The 22,857-nt window shown below is 36.7% G+C and overlaps 1 protein-coding gene across 1 annotated transcript in view; it reads left to right on the forward strand.

The window, feature by feature from the left end:
* The window catches only part of RPGR (retinitis pigmentosa GTPase regulator), a 54,002-nt gene that overhangs the window by 24,266 nt on the left and 6,879 nt on the right, over positions 1-22,857 (forward strand). Inside the window, exons 8-14 of the mRNA XM_038142897.1 lie at positions 3,433-3,588; positions 4,103-4,227; positions 5,361-5,540; positions 6,409-6,574; positions 7,896-8,002; positions 9,744-9,809; positions 13,139-13,237. Coding sequence (XP_037998825.1) covers positions 3,433-3,588; positions 4,103-4,227; positions 5,361-5,540; positions 6,409-6,574; positions 7,896-8,002; positions 9,744-9,809; positions 13,139-13,237 — 899 coding nt within the window. The remainder of the gene's footprint in view (positions 1-3,432; positions 3,589-4,102; positions 4,228-5,360; positions 5,541-6,408; positions 6,575-7,895; positions 8,003-9,743; positions 9,810-13,138; positions 13,238-22,857) is intronic.

A 22,857-nucleotide genomic window follows, 5' to 3' on the forward strand; every position in this document is an offset into this window, starting at 1 on the left:
TAAGGTGTTTTAAAAGGTAGAAAAATAATGAATCTGAATCTAGAAACTGGAAAAGAAGAAACGGATTATTTGGAGTGGCCTTAATATCTTGCAGCTTTTTTCAGATGAGGACAGATCCTCTGGGAATATTTTTTTCTGTAGAAGGATATATTACTTCCTTTCATTCTCTGAAGGGAAGGAAAGCAAAGATAGCTCTTCAAAGGAAAAAGTGAAGCAGACCTTTGAGAATAGAATGTTTGACATAAGAACATTAGTGCATTAGTATGTAAAATGTTGGATTTTTCATCTTCTGTCTCAAGGTCTTTTAAAAAGAAAAGAAAGCCAAGGCACCCTTTTGAAAGAGGACAAAAAGGATATAAAAACTCTACCTTTTCCTGTCAGAACTCACAATTCAAACCATACAGGATTATTAGATTTTTCAAACCGTTCTTAAGTCTGTATACTATTTATACTGAAATCCCTAAATCCAGTTACTAATTCTGAATACTGAACATTGTGTTGACAGTCGATTTTTTTACAATAACATTTTTCAGTATAAGCTGTTTAAAAATAAAGCTGTTGTGAGAGTGAATAGTTCATTGGCATAATATTTATAGTAATAATAATAATAATAATGGTAATGTTCAAGGGGAATGAATTCATGTGGACAGGCCACCAGGATGATTAGAGGGATGCAGCACCTCCCCTGTGAGGAAAGGCTGAGAGAATTGGGGTTGTTCTGCCTGGAGAAGAAAAGGTTCTGGGCTGATCTAGTGGCAGTCTTCATGTACTTGAACAGAGCCTACAAAAATTAATGGAGAGGAACTCTTTACAAGAGCCTGAAGTGACAAGACAAGGAGGAATGGCTTCAAACTGACAGAGAGTAGGTTTAGGTTGGATATTAGGAAGAAATTCTTTACTGTGAGAGTGTTGAGGCCCTGGCACAGGTTGCCCAGAGAAGTTGTGGATGTCCCATCCCTGGCTGTGTTCAAGGCCAGGCTGGATGGGAGCAACCTAGTCTAGTTGAAAGTATCCCTGCTCATTGCAGGAGGTTGGAACCAGATGATCTTTAAGGTCTCTTCCAACCCAAACCATTCTGTATTGCTATGATATAAGCTTACCTGTCTGCTTCCTTTTTAGTTCTGTGGACTTTTTAGCTTCATCTGTAGCCTTAGATACATCGCAGGGAGTACATGATTCTGAAAAACACTCTTTGAGCTCATACAGTTCTGTCAGCAAATGGCATGTTGTAAAAAATAATGTGAAAGCTATACAGCTTTTTGCCTAGGACTGTTTTATTGATAGTGCAAATGATCACAGAGATTACAAAAGATGCCTGCGAAGAGGAAAGATGACATAGCTACAGGGAAATATCCCCTTTCTTCCAGAAAGGAAACTAGGCAGTAAAGAAACAGCTCTTCCAGCACTCAAGTGCTGGAGGTCACCTGGAACAGCAAAGCCATTGTCTTCTGTGCAACCTCTGAAACCATTTCTCTTTATCCTTCAAGGGCCCTCTCATGGGCTGCTGCTGTGCTCGGAATGATGAAATTCACCCCTGTCATTTTATCAAGAAGTGTGTGAGGTTGCTTTTCCATACTCTTTCCATGCATTTATAAAGACAGATGGGAGAAAATACCTAATTTCTACTAAAGGGGGTTATTAGTGAGGTGTGACCTCACTTCTACACCAGGGTGGTGAATCATTTAAGAAAGGTGCAAGGTTTTTTTTTATTCCTCTACCCTGATAATTCACTAAGAAGCAAATTTAGGAGGAGCAACATTTAGGTGCCACTGGTCTATAAGGGCAGCAAAAGAAATTATTCATCATATAAAGGCACTCTAACCTGGCTTGGGATTAGCCTTTTTCCTCATTTTCAGTAGAAACACAGGAAAGAAAAAATTCCGTGCACTTGTAAAGTTAACATTTGAGAACATCTCCCTCTCAACACAAATGCGGAAGACTTTGCACGTTTCATGCAAGGATTAAAGAAAAAAAACAACTTGTAGTTCATTCAAAGTAATTACGTTAATAAGATAAAGCCATCTAATTAAAATATCTGCCAGTTTCCAAAGATTTGTTCAAAGAAATGCGGTACTTCTAAACATAAATTTTTGAATCAGCCATCCTGAGAAAGCAGTTTACTAAAATAAAGATGAGACTTTTGTTTGCTTAGAGAAAGTTCCTGTCTTTCAGGTGTAGTTTCTTGATTCTTATGCAGGAAGTCCAAATATTACAGGAAAATTCTTATTACTTGTTTTACTTTATAAAGCTCCCGAGAAGGTTTTACTTTCTTGGACTACAATTTCCAGCAGAGGGAGCTTTACATTTAGTAAAAAAAAACAGGTTTGCTCAATACTTTTCATCTACAATTTATAAAAATGTGTGACCACTGGGCTTTTTATTTTATGGTGTGAATTCATGACATCTTAGTGTGGAACAATTTATAAGGAAAAGAAAAGAAAAGACTTTCCTAGAAAGAACATTTCCATAGGTAGTGTTGCTATTTCATCACGGTTCCCTTGAAATTGGAAAGTTCGTTTAATTTAACATAGAATATTTTTTGTCAATTCATAATCTTTCTTGTTTTTTCATAATAATTTTTCAAGTGCTTTAAGTAGAATTTCTCTCACTTTTCCTTTGTTGCCAACATGCAAAAGAAAAAGGGGCAGAAAACAAAATTCTAGGAAAACTTCTCCTTTTTTCCCAAAGAACTTCTCTGTTCCAGCATGACCTCATCAAGATTTCCAAGCTTCACAATCTTCCCCTGTTGTGATGGAGTGCCAGGGATGGACACACCAAGAATCTTTATTGCTTTGGAGAAGCTCTCATTCTTTTTCCTGGCACACACAGTCCATTAAACAGACAAAATATAAATGTGGAAAGATGATTATTCTGTCACCAGATAACACAATTATAGTGTTCTCTGTATTTATTGCAGGGCTGATTTGCTAGCTGAACAGAATACTGAAACCTATTCTGTTACTGTTCCAGTCTCTTCTTACATACAAATTATGGGGTCTTGTCTATTATATTTAGGGCCATACAGTGTTCATGGAGCTAATGAGTAATTAAGATGAAGCTATCATGAAAATGCATATAAATGTATAAACATTGTAGTCTTGAATTGATTGCAGTATGTAAATTCCCGTACATTTTTTTAACTTTGCTTTGTGTACATATGATCAGTGGATTATTTTGCATTTATGTTAGAAAATGCACCTTGAACCATTTAAAATTCTTCTCTGTGTATACCTTAGTTCTTCGATTTATGTTCTTTTATTTTGTTTTATATTAATAATTGATAAATGTAATTGATTAGTTGGCACATTTTTTAATTGATTTTTTAATGATGTTTGTCAGTCGCCTTCCATTTGGTGAATAAAACATAGGTTATTATATAAATAAATAAATGTATCAGCATATTTGTTGTTAACTTTGCCTGTATAATTTCAGAGACAGACGTTTATACTTTTGGACTTGGACAGTATGGGCAGCTGGGACATGGAACTTTTGTGTTTGAAAGTTCAGTACCGAAGCCTGTGAAACGCTTGAAGAGGCATAAAATTTGTAACATTGCATGTGGGGAAAATCACACTGCTGTGATAGCAGGTATGGGAGTGCAAAATTCTGGAGCCACTTATAGCACCTCTCTATCATGCTGTGAAAGCTTTCCTTATACAATGAGCAGTAGCAGACATATCCACTACTGGTTCTAAGGGTGAAATGAGCCAGTGAGAAAGGTGAATTCAACAGGAATTTCTGACTCACAGCCATGCCATGCATAACTCTGTATCTCCTGGGGGATTATAACTTCCTAATTATGCCTTGCTAGCAAATATTCTTGTTTAGAAGCCATTGTTTTTCTGTATAGTTTAATTCTTATTATTTTGTTGGGGTAGGTTTTTTTACAAATTGTCTAGACCAACATCTCAGAAAGTACTTTGTCTGAAAACATGCATATTTTTAAATAATATTTATCTGTTGAAGATCTAAAAATAATTGTTCAGATTTTGCTTTTGGAAGGGAAATATTTCTTACTTTCATAGCCTGTTCCTTTGTAATGGTTCTGTCCTGGTTTTCTATTGAAGATTTGTTTTAACATCCTTTTTATTCCCATATGCAGAGAATGGCCTGATGTTTACTTTTGGAGATGGACGACATGGAAAGTTAGGATTTGGAGAAGAGAGTTTTACAAATCTGTTTGATCCCACTCTGTGTTACAATTTCTTGAAATTCACAGTCCTTTTGGTAAAACTTTTGTTCATTCCTCTCTGACATCATAACATTTATCTTTTTATGAAACACATTATTAATGAGAGCTGAAATATCATTATAAAATTATTTCTTTCCATTACATTTACTTAGTGAACAACAGAAACTGAAGTAAAGATGATACTATATATGCTTAGCCCAGTGTTAATTTAGTTTAGAATGACTTTGGCTACACGTACAGGTTGCTGTTTAGGGTTTTATTCAGTACTCCTGTGCTATGGTGTTTTGGTCTTCAGAGCTGAGGTAGCTTATAAACTGAATTATTATTGCTCTTAGATGGTTGGAACTATGGGGAAATGTATATCTTTTCTGTAAACACCAGAGAGTAATCTTTTAAATTTTGAAAATTTTTGTACGGTGGGATATTTTTAAACCTCAAGAAAATGTGAGGGTTTTTTTTAAATCCAAACTGGAAAAGAAAGCAAGAATAGCCTTTTCTTCTGAGAATTGTGTAAGGCAAGTTTTTTCATCTGCTTCTTGAGGTGTGGAAGAAATGACAGAGAATTGTCAGCATCAAAAATATTAACATTACTCAGAACTGAACAAAATTTGCAACAAAAGTCTATTGATCACTTCTGTTTGTTTACTGGAATTAGAGGTGAAGGAAATTTTATTGGAAGCATCGAGTGTTTTAAACCTTTTAAAAAGTGAAACCTCTGATCTTTATGTAGTAATATTGTGTCTGCTGGAGGGTGTTGAATTTATTTTACATTTTGCTGATTTTGTGATAAAACATTTAGGTTTGAAACTATCAGTGTTGCTCTCAAGTGACTTGTATCAAAATAAATAGCCAAAGTCTCTTGAAAATCAGTGGAAATGTCGTTGCTATCTTTTAAATAAAAAATTTGATAGGTCTGACTTTTGTTCTGTTCAGTACAAATACATTGTATTTAACTAAGAAGAAGTGTACATAGATCACTAGTCATTAATAAATGTAATTAAGTACTTTTATTTTGTTGGTGTAATTGGGAACTTAATTTAAAGCCATTTGCTTTGTCTTACTTCTACTACTTTTCTCTTTTATCATCTAAGTCCCTAGAGATGATTGTAAGAAAAGTGCATCCTTGATACTTGCAAATGAAGTAATCAGATCTTTTTGTGAGCTGTAGGTTGCTTGTGGGGGTTGTCACATGCTGGTTTTTGCTGCTCCAAGACCTAAAGGATCTGAAATACCCTTGGAAGATTTATATGAGCCTCGTTTGACTGCTGCTACCTCTCAAACCAGAGGGGACTTTGTACTGGCAAACACTTTACAGTTGTCAGCAGCACGAATGCGACGTCGAGAGAGGGTAAGCTCAGAGATATTTAGAGTTGCAATACTTCTTTCAGGAATCAAAAACACTTTTATAGCTAAAATCACAGCATATGCCAAGCAGTTAAATATATCTTCTTAAACTAAGGGTTTAATTTTAATGTATAATATGAAAAATAGATATTCACCCTGGTCCCAAAAATTGATGCAGGAGAAAAAAAAGTAGGTGTTGGTCAGAGTTTGCTTAATTATTTCTGTGAAAGAGATTCGAATTAAGTTTGTAATTTTTTTTTTGTTCTAAAATGTAGAACCCATTCCTTTGCATTTTTTAACTTAGAAATATATTTTAAAAAATAGCAAGAACCTGGCTCTTTCCCTGTTCCCTCTGAATCCTTTAATATGTTAAACAATTTCATAGTTTATAAAATATCAAAGGAGAATATTAGATGTAGCTACCTAAAATATTACTTTCTGCTCTTTTTTCTCCACTACACGTTCCATGTGATTTCCTTACACAGCACAATGAATTCAATCATTTCAGTTACCTGTCTGAGAACTAAGTCTACTAAAACCTAAATTTATTCTATAAAAATGTATTGATGTTATTTGAGAGATTAGTTTTTCATTTTAGATAAAAAGAAAAAAAAAGTTATTTTTCTCCTTTGTTTATAAATTAGGATTGCTTGAAGTCATTGCATAGAGATGATCTCAAAAATCCCACTATGTACCTGCCCACTTTCTAGGACTATAAATAATTAAAATTTTTTAAGCTATTTGTTTCTGCTTATTAAGTTGCAACACTGTATCCCAAGCTAACAGCAAATACCACTGACAAGGATGAGAGATTGCTTACATTTTGTTCTTCTACCCTTTTTCTCAATTTATTGTTTTTCAATCTTCTAAAGGAAAGGTCACCAGAGCAGTTTGCTCGAATGGCACAAACTCTGCCTGCAATGGGGGAAGGCTTCTTAAAATCTTCATTGCCTGTGGCAAGCAACACCAGCCCATTCTGGTTTTCTGCAACAAGTCGTCCTAAAGCTGAATCTGGGAGGGATGGAGACCATGACAAAGGTGAAGTGTCCCCACATCTTGCTGCTGTTTTCTGAAAAGAATGGTTTGACTCTCATCATTCATAAAAAAATGTGCAGTTTGAACCTGAAAGAAGGTTCAGGTTCAGTCCTTACCTCAGGAGGGTCTGGCAGCATACAGGCATGAAAGCTGAGAAATGCAGACAAAAATTGCCTCACACTGTTCATGTTTGCAAAACAAGTTTAAAAATTAAGAAGAGGCTTGAGTGAAAGAAAAACAATTTATAAATTGTAGCTGTGGTTCCTTAAGCCTTTAGAAATAAGATTCACAAAAATACTGTAAGAACATTAACCACTTACTTTGTTTTCACACACACACACACACCAAAAAAAAAAAAAAGGAATTACAGAAAAAAAAGGAGCAGTGTTAAGGACATAGGTAAGCCTACAAGGAACTTGGTTAAGAAAACATAAGAAAAGAGGTCTACTATTCTTACAGGACCTTTCTTCTTCACTTGGAAATGCAGAAGTACTCTTCACTCTTTCTTATTTAAGACAATAAGGATTTGTAATCTTCTATCTGATGAAAAAGTCTGGATAGCCATAATACAGCACTGGACTTTGGCACAGATTCTCTAGAGCAGTTCTGGACTTGTCTGGAATCCTGCACCTGTGTGATTTCCTAGAAAGAGCAATGCTGAAGAGTGCAGAATGCAGAACTTCTGTGTAATTGTTAGCTCTGTGTAATTGTTAGGACAGCCAAATCTAATTTGAAAGTAATTCATTCATAGAATGAAGATGATTATTTTTAAATCTGCCAGCATGTCCATTAGCATTTCTGGTTCCAGGAAAGCAGTGCAGTGAAATTTGATTTTCCTTCTTAGACCTAAAACCTCAGGTTTTGTGCTGTACAAAATGGTCATAGTCCTGATGAGCTTAATGAGGTAGGGACGTTTTTATAAGGCTGCATTAAACTCACTGTCTCTCCGTCCATTACATAGATAACGTGCAATGGAGATAACACGACTGCAGCTACTTTGGTCTAATTGTTACACTCTTGTTAAAGAGATTATCCAAAAGAATCTTTCTCCCAGGTAATATTTAGGCTTTGAAAGCCTGCAGAAATGGTCAGAGATCTACAGTGCACTGAGACCAGATTGCTGAGCTCCCTCTGTTGTTAATGATGAAAGGAGATGGAAGTGGTTTTGCTGTGTCTTGGGCTGGGGGAATGAAGAATCTGAGGACTTCAGTTCTATGTTAGTAAAATAGGAATAAACTCTATTTTATAAGAGTGGGGTGTTCTGTTTGCTATACAATGCTTGTTCCTATGACATTTGTTTATTTGCCCCTATTTTACCTTGTAGAAAATAATCATCAAAAAGATAAACCTAGTGAAGTTTCTTCAGAACAAGACTCAGATAATGAAAATATTGACAGAAACCTTGGGGATACAACTGACATCCTAAATATGGTAATATATTCCAGTAATGGATCTATAATTCAGTAATTTTTTGCAGGGGGGAGACTAAGAAGCTGAATTGTGTTTCAGGTTCTAGTGCAGAATTCCTGACTACCAGAATATTATATGTGACACACACCATACTGACACACTGTTAGAGGAGCATGTGTTTTGTACCATCATTACCCAATGCTAAAATACGTTTTAATTTTCAAAGCAGTATTGTGATATGAAGCAGTCCAAGTAGTGCAGTGCCTCCCCACGCTTTAGCTCAGGAAATCAGAAAGGAAAGGAAAAGGGTGCTGCAGGCCGCATGGTGATCTCTATCTCTGACCTTGCTTTTCTCGATGATTTCCAACGGAGTATTGCAGGAAATGAAGCAGAAGAGTATTTTTTCCTGTTTTGAAAAGAAGTTTTTTAATACAGGTGGATCATATTAAAGGGAAGGCCAAAATCCAGACATTTTTATTGTTTGGTGACCCCCCAGCTTGTTCCTACATATTTCTTTTATTTAAAAAACATGTTCACCTTATCACTTGTACAACTTTCTAAAACATTTTGTTCTCTCAGCAGAAGAGACATGTCCTGGCCTTAATGCAGCCACATTTATGCTGGAGGGATTGAACATCTGCAGGAATTATTATTTGTTGGCATTTAAGAATACTTAGTAATTTAACAGTCTGTTTGTCCAGGCCATTTATTTAACATTATAAAACTTCATTTTTATTTAATGGAAAAAAATGTGATCAGAACCAATGCACAGCACGGCCTCCATTAATTTACTGAAGAATTATTTACATATTGCACACTTTATGTCCTAGACTTCTTTCTCCTTTTCAGTTTTATACCTATCCTGAATCAATTTTAAAACATTAAAAAAAATTTTAAACATAAATTTGAAAAAAAGCCTATCAGGCAAACTTGTCAAAATACAAGATAAATGGTTGCTCTTCTTGGATCTGAAGGGAAACAATCTGCTACAGCATAGTTTTTTCAATTTTTCTAGACTGTGGCAACATATATCTTATTGACACATGTGACAAGAGGAGGAAAGACCTTTAATGTTATATTGATGATACAAATTATTGGGAGACTGAAGCAAGAACTGTCCATGATCACTGTGTTGAAAAGTTAATAGTTAAACCTTGTGCAGTTAACAGTGAATAGTTAAACCATGAGCAGTTAATAATCAACAGCAGACAATATTATTATATAGTCATTTGGAGTGTATGGCAAGGGATGAACAAAATTTCATTATATATTCCCACTTAGTAGTATTCTATGTTGCCTTTTGGTTTCTTGCTTTATGTGGAAGACATAAAGGCATTAGATTCCAAGGAAAAATTCTGCTGTGCAACGTTTCTTTGAAGATGTTCTTCCAAGGCTGTGGTGCCAAACTGGATGTTGAGTTGAAGTTTGTGATGATGATGGAGTAAGGTTCTATTTGTAACCTTACAGGGAGTGGAAGGTGGATCTCAAACGTGCCTGTGGGTTCTAAGAAAGGTCAGAGTAGTGTTCAGTCTCTACAGACAGTTTAGGTGTTGACATTGGTTCACCACACCCTTTATAAGCAGTAAATGATGGAGTGGAAGTGAAACAGGCAAGCTTAATGATAATACGGGTTTTGTCTCACCCTGATTGTGCAATAATAATAAAATGTTCATAAAATAGCTCTGTTTAGTAAAACTGGCCTTTGATGCTGCTTTCTGTATTAAATATATTTCTTTTTTAATAGAGATCTTATATTTTGCAGACACATGCAATGAAGTTGAATCCTGGTGACTGGTCCTTAAAATTATCACCACTCCAAAAACAGAAGGTACTGTAACTAATTACATATTTGTATATTGATACTGATGTTTAAAAATCTGCATTTCTTGTATTGTCCTAGTACTTCATTATTTTGCTTTGAGTTTTAAAAAGTTGGGCAAATTTTATAGACCTCCTCTTGCTAGTTTTCTGAATATCCATGACCTAAAATTCTAAGAAGCTGCATGAAGGCAGAGAGAATTTGGGCAGGCGCCTAGAACTCCACATATCTAGTGCAGTTTGAGATGAGTGTGTAATATTTCACCAATTTAAGATGCAAGAGACTATTATATACACCTTGTAACTTCATGTGATATCCTAAATTTCTACTGGTTTGTTGCTAAGAAAATATTCTGGGACACAGTATAAATAAAGATTTTATTTACAGATATTCACCATGAAGTATATTTAAAGGAGCAATAATACTGGTCTTAATTATGAAATTAAAGTACTTTGTAGTATTTTCTATTTCGCTCCTAAAGTGATCCCAGCTTTTCAGCACTTAGTTATATTTCATTAACATTTTATTTTAGATTTTTAAATTCATAATTTGTTAAATAAGTGTAAAGTTTAAAGCAGAAAGACAACAGATTTTCAAACTTCTTAGAAAGAGCGTAACAGTGAGTGCATCAGAAGGTTTCCAGAGGAGGAAGGTGTAAGAGAACTGTATGAATTTCCTTCTGCTTGCACAGCCTCATGCATTGCCCCTGCTCTGCTTAATGGGCTGTGGCACTGGCTGCACAATTCCTACTGCCTTTCCTTGGATAGTGAGAAAGGTGTAGCACTACACTGATCATTACCAGGATGTTACATTCTTCTAATATGTGCACTTGTGAATTCATTTCATGTGAAATATTCTACCTTTTATGCTGTCTTTTAATCCCCTCTCACAAATTGTTTCTTTTCTTGTTCAGATGCTTTTGTAACCTTTTTCTTTCGCTGCCATTTGTCTTTAATGCTTTTTTCCTTTCTTTTTAATTTTCTGCTTCTCATGTGGAATAGAAGAACAATAAAAATGTGAAACTGAAAAGAGATGGTAAGGGTGGGCTGAAAAACAAGGATTCTGATTTCACAAAGGAGGGCTCAAAATTAGAGTCTGGCTCTTTACAAAAGCAGTCTTCACTTTCAGAGTCACCTGGACAAGATTTAGAAAAGAGTAGTGCCTTTGTAGGGAAGCCTGTGGCCAGAAAAAGTATAAAGAAAGGTAAATCTGAGCATGCACAAAGTGATAGTACTTTGAAAAGTGATGCTCAAGAAATTACTGAGGACAAAAGCATATTAGTGAAAAGGGAAAAAGAGTGTGTGGGAAATCCTGAATTTTTCAGAGAGGATGCAACATATAATCTTCCCACTGAAAGTCAAATTCTGACTGAAAAAATAAATTCTTCCAATAAAAAGCCAAAAACTGTTAAATCTAAGCAATCCCTTAAAATAGAGGTACTTCCTTCTGCTCCCAGGGATCAGCCCCTGACTGATTCATTAATTGGACAAGAATGCAGTCCTGTTAAAAAGCAGGGGAGTCAAAAAACAACAGATAGTCAAAACAAACTAAAGGATGGTGTTGAAAAATCTGACAAGTGTGAAAGTATAAATGTCACAGGAGAAGAAAGTAGTGCAGAACAGAAGGAGCTTAAAAAAAAGCATGAGCTTTTGAAACAAGTATCTGTAACTTCATCATCATCTTCAACTGAGGAAAGTACTAACGATCTCCAAAAATATATACTTAAGGAAGAGGTCTACTATGAACACAGAGTTGTCCAGAGGGCAAGGACAGTGACACATGTGGACTTAGAAAAAGACAGTGAGATTGAGGAGATGCAAGCTACAAACAATGAGAAAGAACGTGTAGACCAGACTGATTTGAAAAGCCTGAATGAGGAAGAAGGAAGCTCTGATGCTAAACCTGATGAAGACAGGCTATTAGAAATTAAGAATGAGGAGGAATCTGATCAGGAGCAGGAGAATGAAAGCAGTGAAAAGGGTGAAAGTGAAAAAGAAAAACTGGATGAAACAATTGACAGTGAAGGTAAACTAGGGGAGGAAGAAGAAAGTGAGGTTAAAAAAGACAGAAATGAAGTTTCAGTAGAAAAAGATGAAGAGGAAGAAAATGAACAAGAAGAATCACGGGCTGAAAGAGACAGTGGGAATGAGGGTGCAGAGGAGACTGAGGAGGCCAGCCAGCCAGATGGCAAAGAGCAAAGAGATGAGCAAGGCAGGTTGATGGAAGAAGAAGAAATGGTGAGTGAGGGAGAAAAGGAGGATATGGAGGAGAAGTATGAGAAAGAGGAAGGCACTGAAAAAGGAAAAGAGCAGGTTAAAAGTGAGGGAAGAGATGAGAGTGAGGAAGGAGGGGAAGATACAGAGGAAGGGGAAGAAAAAGAGATAGAGGCAGAAGAGGAAGGAGAAGATGAAAAGGAAGATGAAGAGGAAAAAGAAAGGGAGAGTGAAAAAGACAAAGAGGGTGAAGAGGAGGAGTTGGGAGAATCATTGGCAGGGAGGGAAGAAGAGGTATCTGAAGAAGAGCAGGATGAGGAAGATGCAATTACAAAAACTAAGGAAGTGGGTGAGGATGGAGTGGAAGAAGGAAAGGATGGGGAGGATGAAGTGGAAGAGGAAAGAGAAGATAAGAAACAGGAAGGAACAGAGGCAGAAGCAGGAGACGAGGGGAAAGAAGATGAAAAAGAAGAGGAGGGGGAAAATGAAGAGAAAGGGGAAGATAAAGAAGAGGGGGAAGGGGTGGAAGAAGATGAGGGAGTAGGAGAGGAAGAAGAGAGTGCTGGAGAAGATGAGGGAAAAGAGGGAGTGGAAGAAGAAGAGGAAGATGAGGAGGAAGGAGTGGAAGAAGTGGGAGATGAGGAAACAGGAGAGGAAGAAGAAGAGGTAGAGGAGGGGGAAGAGGGAGGACAGGAAAAAGTAGAAGAAGAAGATGAAGAAGAAGGTGAAGAAGAGGAAGAGGGTGAGGAGGAAGAGGAAAAAGAGGAAGAGGGTGAGGAGGAAGAGGGGGAAGAAGAAAAAGGGGAAGAGGGTGAGGAGGAAGAGGGGGAAGAAGAAAAAGGGGAAGAGGGTGAGGAGGAAGAAGAGGAGGAAGAAGAAAAAGGGGAAGAGGGTGAGGAGGAAGAAGAGGAGGAAGAAGGAAAAGAGGAAGAGGGTGAGGAGGAAGAAGAGGAGGAAGAAGAAAAAGGGGAAGAGGGTGAGGAGGAAGAAGAGGAGGAAGAAGAAAAAGGGGAAGAGGGTGAGGAGGAAGAAGAGGAGGAAGAAGAAAAAGGGGAAAAGGGTGAGGAGGAAGAAGAAGGGGAAGAAGAAAAAGGGGAAGAGGTTGAGGAGGAAGAAGGTGAAGAGGAAGAGGGGGAAGAAGGAGATGAGGAGGAAGGGGATTTAGGAGAGGAGGAAGAAGAGGATGAGGGAGAAGAAGATGAGGAGGAAGAAGAAGAAGAAAAAGCAAAAGATAAAAGGAAAAATTATAGTAGTAAACTTCCAGAAAAGAAAAGCAAACCTAGGAAGCCAGAAAAGACAGAAACTACTGCTTTACCAAACAGCTCTAAACAAAATGTGAAATCCAAACGTCATGTAGCAAATGGTTTACACAATCCAGAACAATTTTGGAACAATGTGCTACCTCATTATTTAACACTAAAGTAGCATAGACTACTGCAGATGAATTTTAAGCCTATTCAGGAAATAAATTGATTTTTATTACTTGAAGGAAACTTTTCATGAAATCAAAGCAAACTATGATGCATATAATTTAAGTGCCAATTTCGTGAAAAAGACTGAAGAAAATGTTTAGATTTAGGATACTTTTATGAGAGAAATCATACTTTATTGATACAATCATTTTCACAATCATGTTTCTCATGTATGATATGTAAAACATAAATTGCTGCGGTGGTAAACTGTGCCTCTTAATCAAACTGTAATGTCATGCTGACAAATCAATTATATATTGTAACAGTGTAATCTTTGCCTTCGAATCAGCAACACCAATTTTCGTTGCAGGGCAGTTTACTTGAAAATGTGCCTTACGTGAAAGGAGTTTCAGTAAATTGGCAAAGGTACTTTAAAATTTTGGTATCACTCTGTCATAATTGAGACAATACAAAGCAACACGGTTCATTTTCAGAAGGTTTCAAACATGTTTTTATTACAGCATCCATGCTTTTTATACACTCTTACAAAACTCATAAGTTTACGCTTTACTCATTGGTCATGAGAGGCAAACAAAGTGCTCATTGGAATAGGCAGTTGCAGGTTTCTCTTATTTTTCCTTCTTTCTTTCTTGGTTTCTATGTCAATGACCTTGGTAGAAAATTCTTTCGGGGTAAACATGGATCCTGCTATCTAACTTCTCTCTGGCTCACAGAAGTCACTGTAAAACCTTTTCCACATCACTCCATAATTTATTCCCCCTACTTTTATTCTGTTCATACATTGGTAAAATGTTCAAGTACCTAAATTAAAGAAAGGACAAGTTGCCAAATTTACATGGGTCAGTGGATGGGGGGTAAATGGAAATCCAGGCCTGGGTAAGTGATGGCCTGGGACCTTCCAAGGGCCTTAAGGCTGACTTCTTATTTTGGTGTCAGCACATAATTCTGTGCAAAAAGACACACACAGATCTCAGAATCTGGCCTAGATTACATTAGAGATCAGGGATAATTTTTTGAATATCACACTTGGTTATTGGATAGAACTAAGAATTTGAAATATACACCTCTAAAACATTTTTATTTGTTTATACTGTGCAATACACAAAATATTCTATATCTGCCTACAAAAGACTACATCACATTAGTCCTCTAACTCTGAGGTATTCCAGGAGGGGGAATATATGTTGTTGCTCTGTGAAACACATATATGTTTCCAGGATCAGAGCCAAAGCTTCTCCTCACTGGAGAATATTTATGGTTTTAAAAAACCCTATCTGTAATCTCCAAAAAGAGGTAAACCAACCATCCAGATGGAATAGTAAAGAAAGTGGTAAGAAAGTCTGATTTTTTTTTTTTTTTGAAGAGACAAAGTTAATACTTTTAGAATTTCCTTAAAATACACAAACAAATATTGCAAATTATTTTTGTAAGATAATGCATCATTCTTTCAACCATTAGGGACTGAACTGGCAAATGAAGAGATAGGGACTCATCATGCAGGATTGTTACTTGAATGTTATGCCAGTGGGGGGTCTGGGAAATTTTTACTAACAGATCTCAGTATTGACATTCTCTAGAAAAATAGTTGTTTAAGCCCTTCTTGAAAATGAGGAGAGAAGAAGAAAGGAATTAAAATGAGTAAATGTCATTCAATAAAATGTGAATGGAATCAATACTTATGTTGAGATTATGAAACATTTTAATATTGTTTTGTAAGATGCTGGCATTAAACGATCTTTGACGCGATGTCTCCAGAATTTCTTTTCTAAAAAGCCTGTAGTAGATCAGTAGTTTGCCAGTAAATCCTAGTCTAGGTCCAACCTTCCTGCCTCACTCACCCCTTCCATATGCTGCATTTGAAGGTAAGATCACTTCAGTCACGTGCTGTGTCTAACTACAGCAAAAAGTTACCCCAGTGGCTGTATTTTGCCCCTGTGAAATTTGTTTCAAACTTTGGAATTCTCTGGAACACATTGTCTTGACATCAGCATGTGTCTTTGGAGCAGGGTAAGTATCCTCATATTCTGTTAGAGAATATTTAATCAGTTAAACACCCTTCCCAAGCTCTCTCTAACAATGGAGTCATTGGCTATTTTGCCAGTGTGCTGTGCTATCACTGAACTCCTCTGAAAACTCTTCCCTTTGAAACTAAGTGGAGCTGTGGAGTTTTTCTTAGGAAAGATCAGGATGTTACTGTGATTAAACTTAGAAAGTTTAGTAGTATTGAAAAGTATTTTTATAGGCATAAAACTGGGTTTCTCGGATATGACATCTACTTCTTTGTGGTTCTAGCATTCATTGTTGGAAGAAAACTGGGCTGTGAAAAACAAAACAACACTTTTATTTCTAGTGAAAAACATTTCCTAGAGAGAGAGAGAAAAAAAAAAGAGAGCATTTTAAAGCAAGTGATTTCCAATTCCACATGGGAATGGCCCTTCATTTAATGTTTGGTTGCATTTAATGTAAATCTTAGGAAAAGGAGGACTATTTGCTGTTTCTCTCTTAACATATGCTGATAGGAGAAAGCTTTCCAAGAGAGTAAAGGAAGCCAGCTTATGGTCATGTCCTCTTTTTTTGTTTTGTCTAGCTTAAAATTCATTGATTTGAGAACTGATTTTATGTTGTTCTGTGGATCATTCCTGTGGTAGAGGAAAAGCAGAGCTTTACTCCAGCACTTCTAAGGGTTTTCCACAGACTCGTTACATAAATTGTGCTCTGTGCCAGCATTTCTAGGCTTTAAGGCGACTTTGGAACTCCATTAGCATAATGAGTGGAATTTTATTTAGTTTGACTCATTCTGGTTTATAAAGTTTGCTACTTGTGGTTTTGTGAAAATTCAGTATATCCTTGGTATTTATTATGGCATACAATGAGATTTATATGCAGCACTGAAGAAACGTGGCAGAAATAGTCCTGAGTTAGTTTTTAACAGAGAAAAGAAATCCTGCATCAGAGAGAGGAAACAACAAGCAATTGCCCAGATCAAAGATCTATCCATCTTTTTTCTACCAGTGGCTACTGCTGAGTGCCTGGGAAAAAAATAAATTAGAATATTAGAGTAGGACAAACATATATTGTTAGTTTGCCCCTGTAATCATTCAGTATCATTAATATATTCAACATTTTCAATAATTTGTAGTTTAGCAGATACATGTATTACATTTAACATCCATTTTCTTCACATGAATTTCTTTCAATCAATTTTTAACCTTTTAACCAAATTTTGGAAAATAATTCTTAAATTTCTTTACACATTGTTTGCAGAAGTAACTCCTCTTTTTTATTTGCATCATTTGATGTCTTTGTATTCTTGTACTAGAAGAAAGAGCACTTATTCCCTCTTCATTATTTATTCCCTATTGACCATCACGTGGAAAAAGTGTTCAATTTTGTGGTTTAAGTCAAGAATAAGTGGTTTGTTGATTTATTAATTACAGTTAACCAGCAATCAACCACCTACATGTTTAATACAAGAGCAGCAACACAATTGACAGCAACAGTGGACATCCTCAAAGTGTTAATAAGCGTGTGGAAATTTCTAGCCATCCCCTGCAGCTCATCTCAGAGGTTTTAATCCCTTGCAGAGTCTCACAGACATTCATGGAATGACAGATGCTGCCTTTTACAGTGGGTATGCAATACAAACACCTCTGGCACTTTCAGAGGGTGGGGTGCAGGTCTGCTGCCTCACAGCTCTGCTTAGAGGTGAGGGTGCTCTGGGTGACTTTGGGATATTCTGTAGCACAGCTCTTCTCTTGTGCCTGCAAAATTTCAGCAGATAAGTTTTTCCATTATAGCTGAACATATCAAACCATTTATTCAGATAGTAGATGTCTTTGCATAATTGATGCTGAATAACAAAAAGATCCTTCTCCAAGCTACAAAAAATGTCTAGGTTTCACTCATTATTTTTTGTTCCAGTTTTTTATCTGGATGACCACATGGATATTCTTTAGAACAGGGCCTTTCAGAAATATACTGAAAGGGCATCCAGTTTTTATTTTCATTGCTCTTAGGTTTTTTTTGCTCCTAGTTTTTCTTACCTTTAGGCATCTTTTAATATAAATTTTAGCTTATTTTCTCCCAAGATGACACTACCTTTTAGATCCTATCTCTCATATAACATTAAGAACCTGTAAAAAGGCCAAAAAAGGGCAAAGTAAATGTGAAAGGGTAATTTTTCAGCTAATTGTGGAACTGACAGTGTTTAGTACTGTGGCATTCTATGAGCAGCTGAGCAAATTCTTTGATTGCAAACCCATGCTCTGTAATGGCAAACCCATGCTCTGTAAAGTTCTGAGCATGTTTGGGATCCAAAGTCACTCACTGAGCTGTAGCATTCTTATACTTATTTATGTTTTAAGGGAGACAGGAGAGGATTGAAAGGATTTGGGAGAGACAGCTTTGGCATCAGAAAATTGCATTGCAGACAGCAACAGAGGTTTTGTTGTTTTTTTGGGTTTTTTTTTGTATTGCCAAAAGAAGAAGCAAGTACACTTAATCACTCTCTTTTTTTAAGGATTTGTGATAGTGCTTGTTGCTTTTTTCCTTGTCAACCTCTGTTATAATAATTTAAACAAATATTAATACTGTTATCTCAAACCCCCATGAAAATAATTCTTACCAGGGCCCTGAAATGTCTGGTGTAAAAATATTTACCATTCTGGTTTTCTTATTTCTCCAGCATTGAAAAATCAGAAATTACTCTTTTGGTCTGTGCTGGGTTGCAGGGCTGTCTGCTGGAGTATCCCAGGTTCAGTGGTGTGGATTTAGAGCCTTAAAATTTGTCATGACTGGCACACATTTCACACAGAGTCTCATTTGTGGTTTGTGTGAAATGTAAAGTATTTGTGCTGTCATATGGACAGTGTGAGAGAGAGAAACAAAGGAGGCTCCAAGAAGAATTTTATGTTAAACAAAGCCTTTATCTGCACCTTTTTTGTAAGGATATAGATCACAGTAGTATTGAAGAGTAATATTTCAACCTGCCCTGTGTAATATTGTTAGTACAAGAGCCTGTGCTGTTTGACTGGAAAGTGAGCAATAAATACCAACCTAAAAGGAGCTTGTGAGCCACCCTGGCAGAGCCTGGCTTTCTTACAGGAAGTATAAAATACTTCACTTTCATTCAATCCAGCATCTATCCAAGGCACAAAACTACTTTCATAATTAGAAACACAGCAGCAGAATGCTGCAAAATTTAACCTCTTTTACGAGGCACTTCATTATCATCTGTGTGGAGAAAAAGAACAAAGCAAACCTGAATGTGTCCTGTATCAAGGGTACAGAAAGAAGTCAAGCTGTGCTTTAAAGCCAGCCTTGCAGTGGCTGAGGGAGAGCTTCCACGAGTGCTGGCAGGATGTGGAGAACAATTCCATGGGGAAGCTGGTGGCACTTGCATTACTGAGCTGGGTGTGCCTTGACAAATTGTGAAATGAGAATGGGCTTAAAGATTAGTGATGGTTGTGTAAAAATTGCCACTTCTACATCAGAATATTTTGAAGTGGGGGCTCTTCCCTGAGACCCAGTCTTGCAGTCTGTGGAGGTTTTAGCAGTGACTCATGGACCAGCTCTTTGAGGAATGAACAAAGTCAGAGAATCTTGAAAAACCTTCCTGCCTGCTTTGGTGCTTTGGCAAAAATTTGCCTTTACCAGTATTTTTATCAAAGCACTGAATAAAAACCAGCATGATTGCAGCAGGATTTTAATGAAAAGTACAGGATTTGTGAGAGACATGCAGTATCTAACCTATGTCCACAATAAAAGCAGAAGGAGCGACTGTCCTCATTCACTTACAAGTATGTGGGAGCTGTGTGACAAACTCCAGACACTACAATTTTTTTTCTATAAGGATTTGGAAAATATGCACAATCTGCATTCAAGTTTGGGCCAAAATTCCCAAGTAATTTTTTTTTCTCTGTCTGTTAGCATTAAGAATTCATTTTATACAGCATAATATCTTCCAGAGACACAGTAAGTTTTTCAGATAATACCAACATATTCTGGCGTTGCTCATTATATTCTCCTGTTTTGCTCAAGTACCCAGCAGTTATTTTGGTATGCTATTTCTGAGTGACTGAATATTAGAGGGTATTTATGTTACTGTGTAAAATACTCCATAAGGTATTATACTTGATGTAAACAGTCTCTAACTTGTTTTGTGGTTTTCACAAAACACCTTAAAAATTATTTCTAGTTCTATAGAAGGTTTTTTCCCCCTTTTTGCTTGGAAATTTATATTTTCTGTTTGTTGTCCAAAGAAAGAAAACTTTTATGAGACGGTAACTGTTTTGTATGTGAAAGTTGTAGCACATCTGAGCTATTTCAGGTGTTGATTTATCTTGGGGAATAAACAAAAAATATATTTTGAGTTGCTTAGAGGATAAACCTTTAAATAACTCTATTTAAATTTCTAGTGAAAAACTGAAAGTACAAATACTTCTTCAGAATGTAGTTTTAAATTACAATTTTATACATTGGTAAGTAGTTATTTTTATTCACAGAAGAATGCAGAGATACATCTTTCTCCAGGTACACCTACAGCAGCAAGCTGGCAAACCACAGAATAATAACACCAAAGCCAACTGAAATAATCTTTAAGAGAATGCACTCAAAAATTACTGGCTACTCTGTATAATCAATGCCAGTGTGCAGGCTCAGAAAGACACCTAGAGCCTTGGTTAATAAATGTAATCTGATTAATCCTCTTAATGCAAAGTATGTGCACTGCCAGCCTGTGACAGAAGTGCACAGGTTTGTGGAGACTTGTAGGTTGTTGTGTTTGGCTTTTAGTAAATAAAATATGTTGGGTAGCAAAGTATGGGCTGAAAAAAACTTAATGGGAAATGAATCTGTTCAGTCAGTCTCTACCAACATCATTTTCAGCTGTGTATTCACTATTTTATCCCAGGGTGATGCCAGCCTGTTGGAGGGCACTGTTGTGGTATTTAGTGACCACATGTCCACGGTAATGAGTGTATCACCACAGGGCAGCTGCTACTTCAGTATGTTTTCTTCCATCATACTTACAAGAAGGCATAACTATCTTTAAAGTTCAGTTTTTGACATTTAACAGGGGAAACTCCCATCTGACATAAAACTGGTTTCCAGTGGTTTCACTGCACAGTGTGCCTGAAATTACAAGTGCAGCATTGCCTTCATTTTCCAGGACACTCACACAACAGCAGCATTAAGGGAGTGTAATAAGTATCAGGTAATCCATGTTAAGTGCTCTTAACATGTGTACATAAAATTGTGTAATTGGGAAACCAATATAACCTACCTAGGTGTTAGCTTTTAGACAAGTTATGGTGGCAGGCTCAGCTTTCTGCAGGAAATTCTTCTAAGTGTATATAGCTGAGCTTTTCTGTTTGTCTCTGTGACAATATATAAGGAAAGCTTAGTTTGGCTCCTTTTGCTTGTAAGTGGAAGGATAAGCTGCTAAATCTCTCATTTGAGTACTCATGTCTTTGAATTTTGTCAGTCTTTAAACTGGACAGCTTTCTTTAATAATCATTTAAGTGAAAGATATTTCTCTAAGGCTTAGAGTAGCTGAGCGAATAACTCCTCTATATTAATAGCTACAAAATGAAAGCCAGTTCAAATACCTGATGACAAGTGGCTAACACTGTGTGAACTTCAGGGTGTTAAGCTGTCTCTGGAGCTGCCTAATAAGAAACAACACAGTATGAATCTTAGCTTTTCCAGCATTTTTGTCAGGCAGTATTTCCAGTCACTTCACATGAGATGCCTTGACACCCTGATCAGTATCAAGAAAATGTTACATATCTAGCCATCCAGGTACCTCAACAACAAATGGTAAACTGAGTTGTTTGGTTTTGGGTTTTTTTTCACTCATCTGTACGTAAGATATGGGTTGGTATTGTTACTTTCATTGCTGTTTTAGTACAGTGTTAACCCAATGCATTTTCCCAGCATGGGTAGTTCAGGAGTGATGTGGATGTGCACTAGGCTTTTGGAGAGCAGAATGACAGCTAGCATAGGATATGATTCCTCTACCTATTCCTCTTCAATCCTGCATCAAAGCAAGAAGATAGTCTGTAGAATGTATTTGTCTTTACTAGTGCTTCAGAAAGTTCAGGCCCATGTGAAGCATTATGCCCATTGCCCAACCTCCTTGGACTTAACACCTACATACCCAGTCTTCTGCTTCAGAGGGAGATTCCTGCTTGGTATTTATACCATTAATTTATCCTGTAGACATGTAAAAGGGCCATGAGAATGCTTTTGGGCATGTCAAGCTAATGAGCTGGGCAGGTGATGGAGAAATCTGTTCCTTAAATGATTAAAAACTCTGCTAAGCAATTGCTGGTTTATGGCTGCTTGGCAGAACACCACACAGCAACTGACATGCAGCTACCCACCTCATTCTCAGCTCTCTTTAATAACCTTCTCTGTGGATTTTTAACTGTTTCCAAGGCAACTGGAAACAGAAACATCTCTGTAAACTAGAGCTTCCTAGAACTCTCCACTTCAAGTGGTACACACAGTAATTACAGCTTTCTCTTCATCACTGAGTTTTCACCAGATTTTTAAAAGATCTGCAACTAAAATTGTCCCATCAGTGGCTTTGAGATTTTCTTCTCTAAAAATATAAAATTATCATGGCAAACATTATTCTGACTTCTTGAGGAGATGTGGAAAGATACCATAAGCCTTGCCTTCTGAAATGTTAATTATGAGCAGCCCATCTGCCAGAGCTGTTTCCATAAACTAAGCAGGAGGGGTCCTCATTGAAACAATCACAGAAATACAGAGAAACCTACTTGGCAGCTGTTGTTTCAGCAAGGTCTACCATGAGATATGTCTCAGTCTTCAGTGAGACTTTTAGCCAGAGCATGGCACCAGGTGAGACAACAGTACAGAACAGAGTGAAGTTTTTTCCTCTCTCTTCTGTAGACATACAACCACATTTTTATAGAGCATTCTGAAAATAAATGCCTTTATTCTGTATTATTCTGCCTAAAGAAAAGCCAGCTGCAGCCATTTTAGCAGAAGACAGTTATACACCCTGAGTTATACCCACTAAAACAATACTTTTGCCAAAACCAGTGCAAGTAAAGTCATTTGTCCCCATAAGCTTGGAAACAGCAAATTTATGTTTAAGAGTGTCTAGTTATGAAGGTCTGGATTTACAGGAAAACCAGAATAAATGCATGAAAATAAATCAGCAAAGACAGCTCAACACAAATCTGTGTATTGTGTTAAATCTGCAAGGTTATATTTTCTAGATTGCTGTTCTGCTGTACTGATTTATTATACTAAAGGTACAAAATGTTTAAGGCTGTTTCATAGTAACGACCACGGTTTTGTCCTTGAAGAAACTGGAACCTCTAGCCTAAATGAAACCAGTTTGAAATATTTCACTTGTATGCTCTCTACTACTTTGGA

Source organism: Motacilla alba, chromosome 1 (genome assembly GCF_015832195.1).
Source record: "Motacilla alba alba isolate MOTALB_02 chromosome 1, Motacilla_alba_V1.0_pri, whole genome shotgun sequence".
In the NCBI taxonomy this organism is placed as follows: Eukaryota; Metazoa; Chordata; class Aves; order Passeriformes; family Motacillidae; genus Motacilla; species Motacilla alba.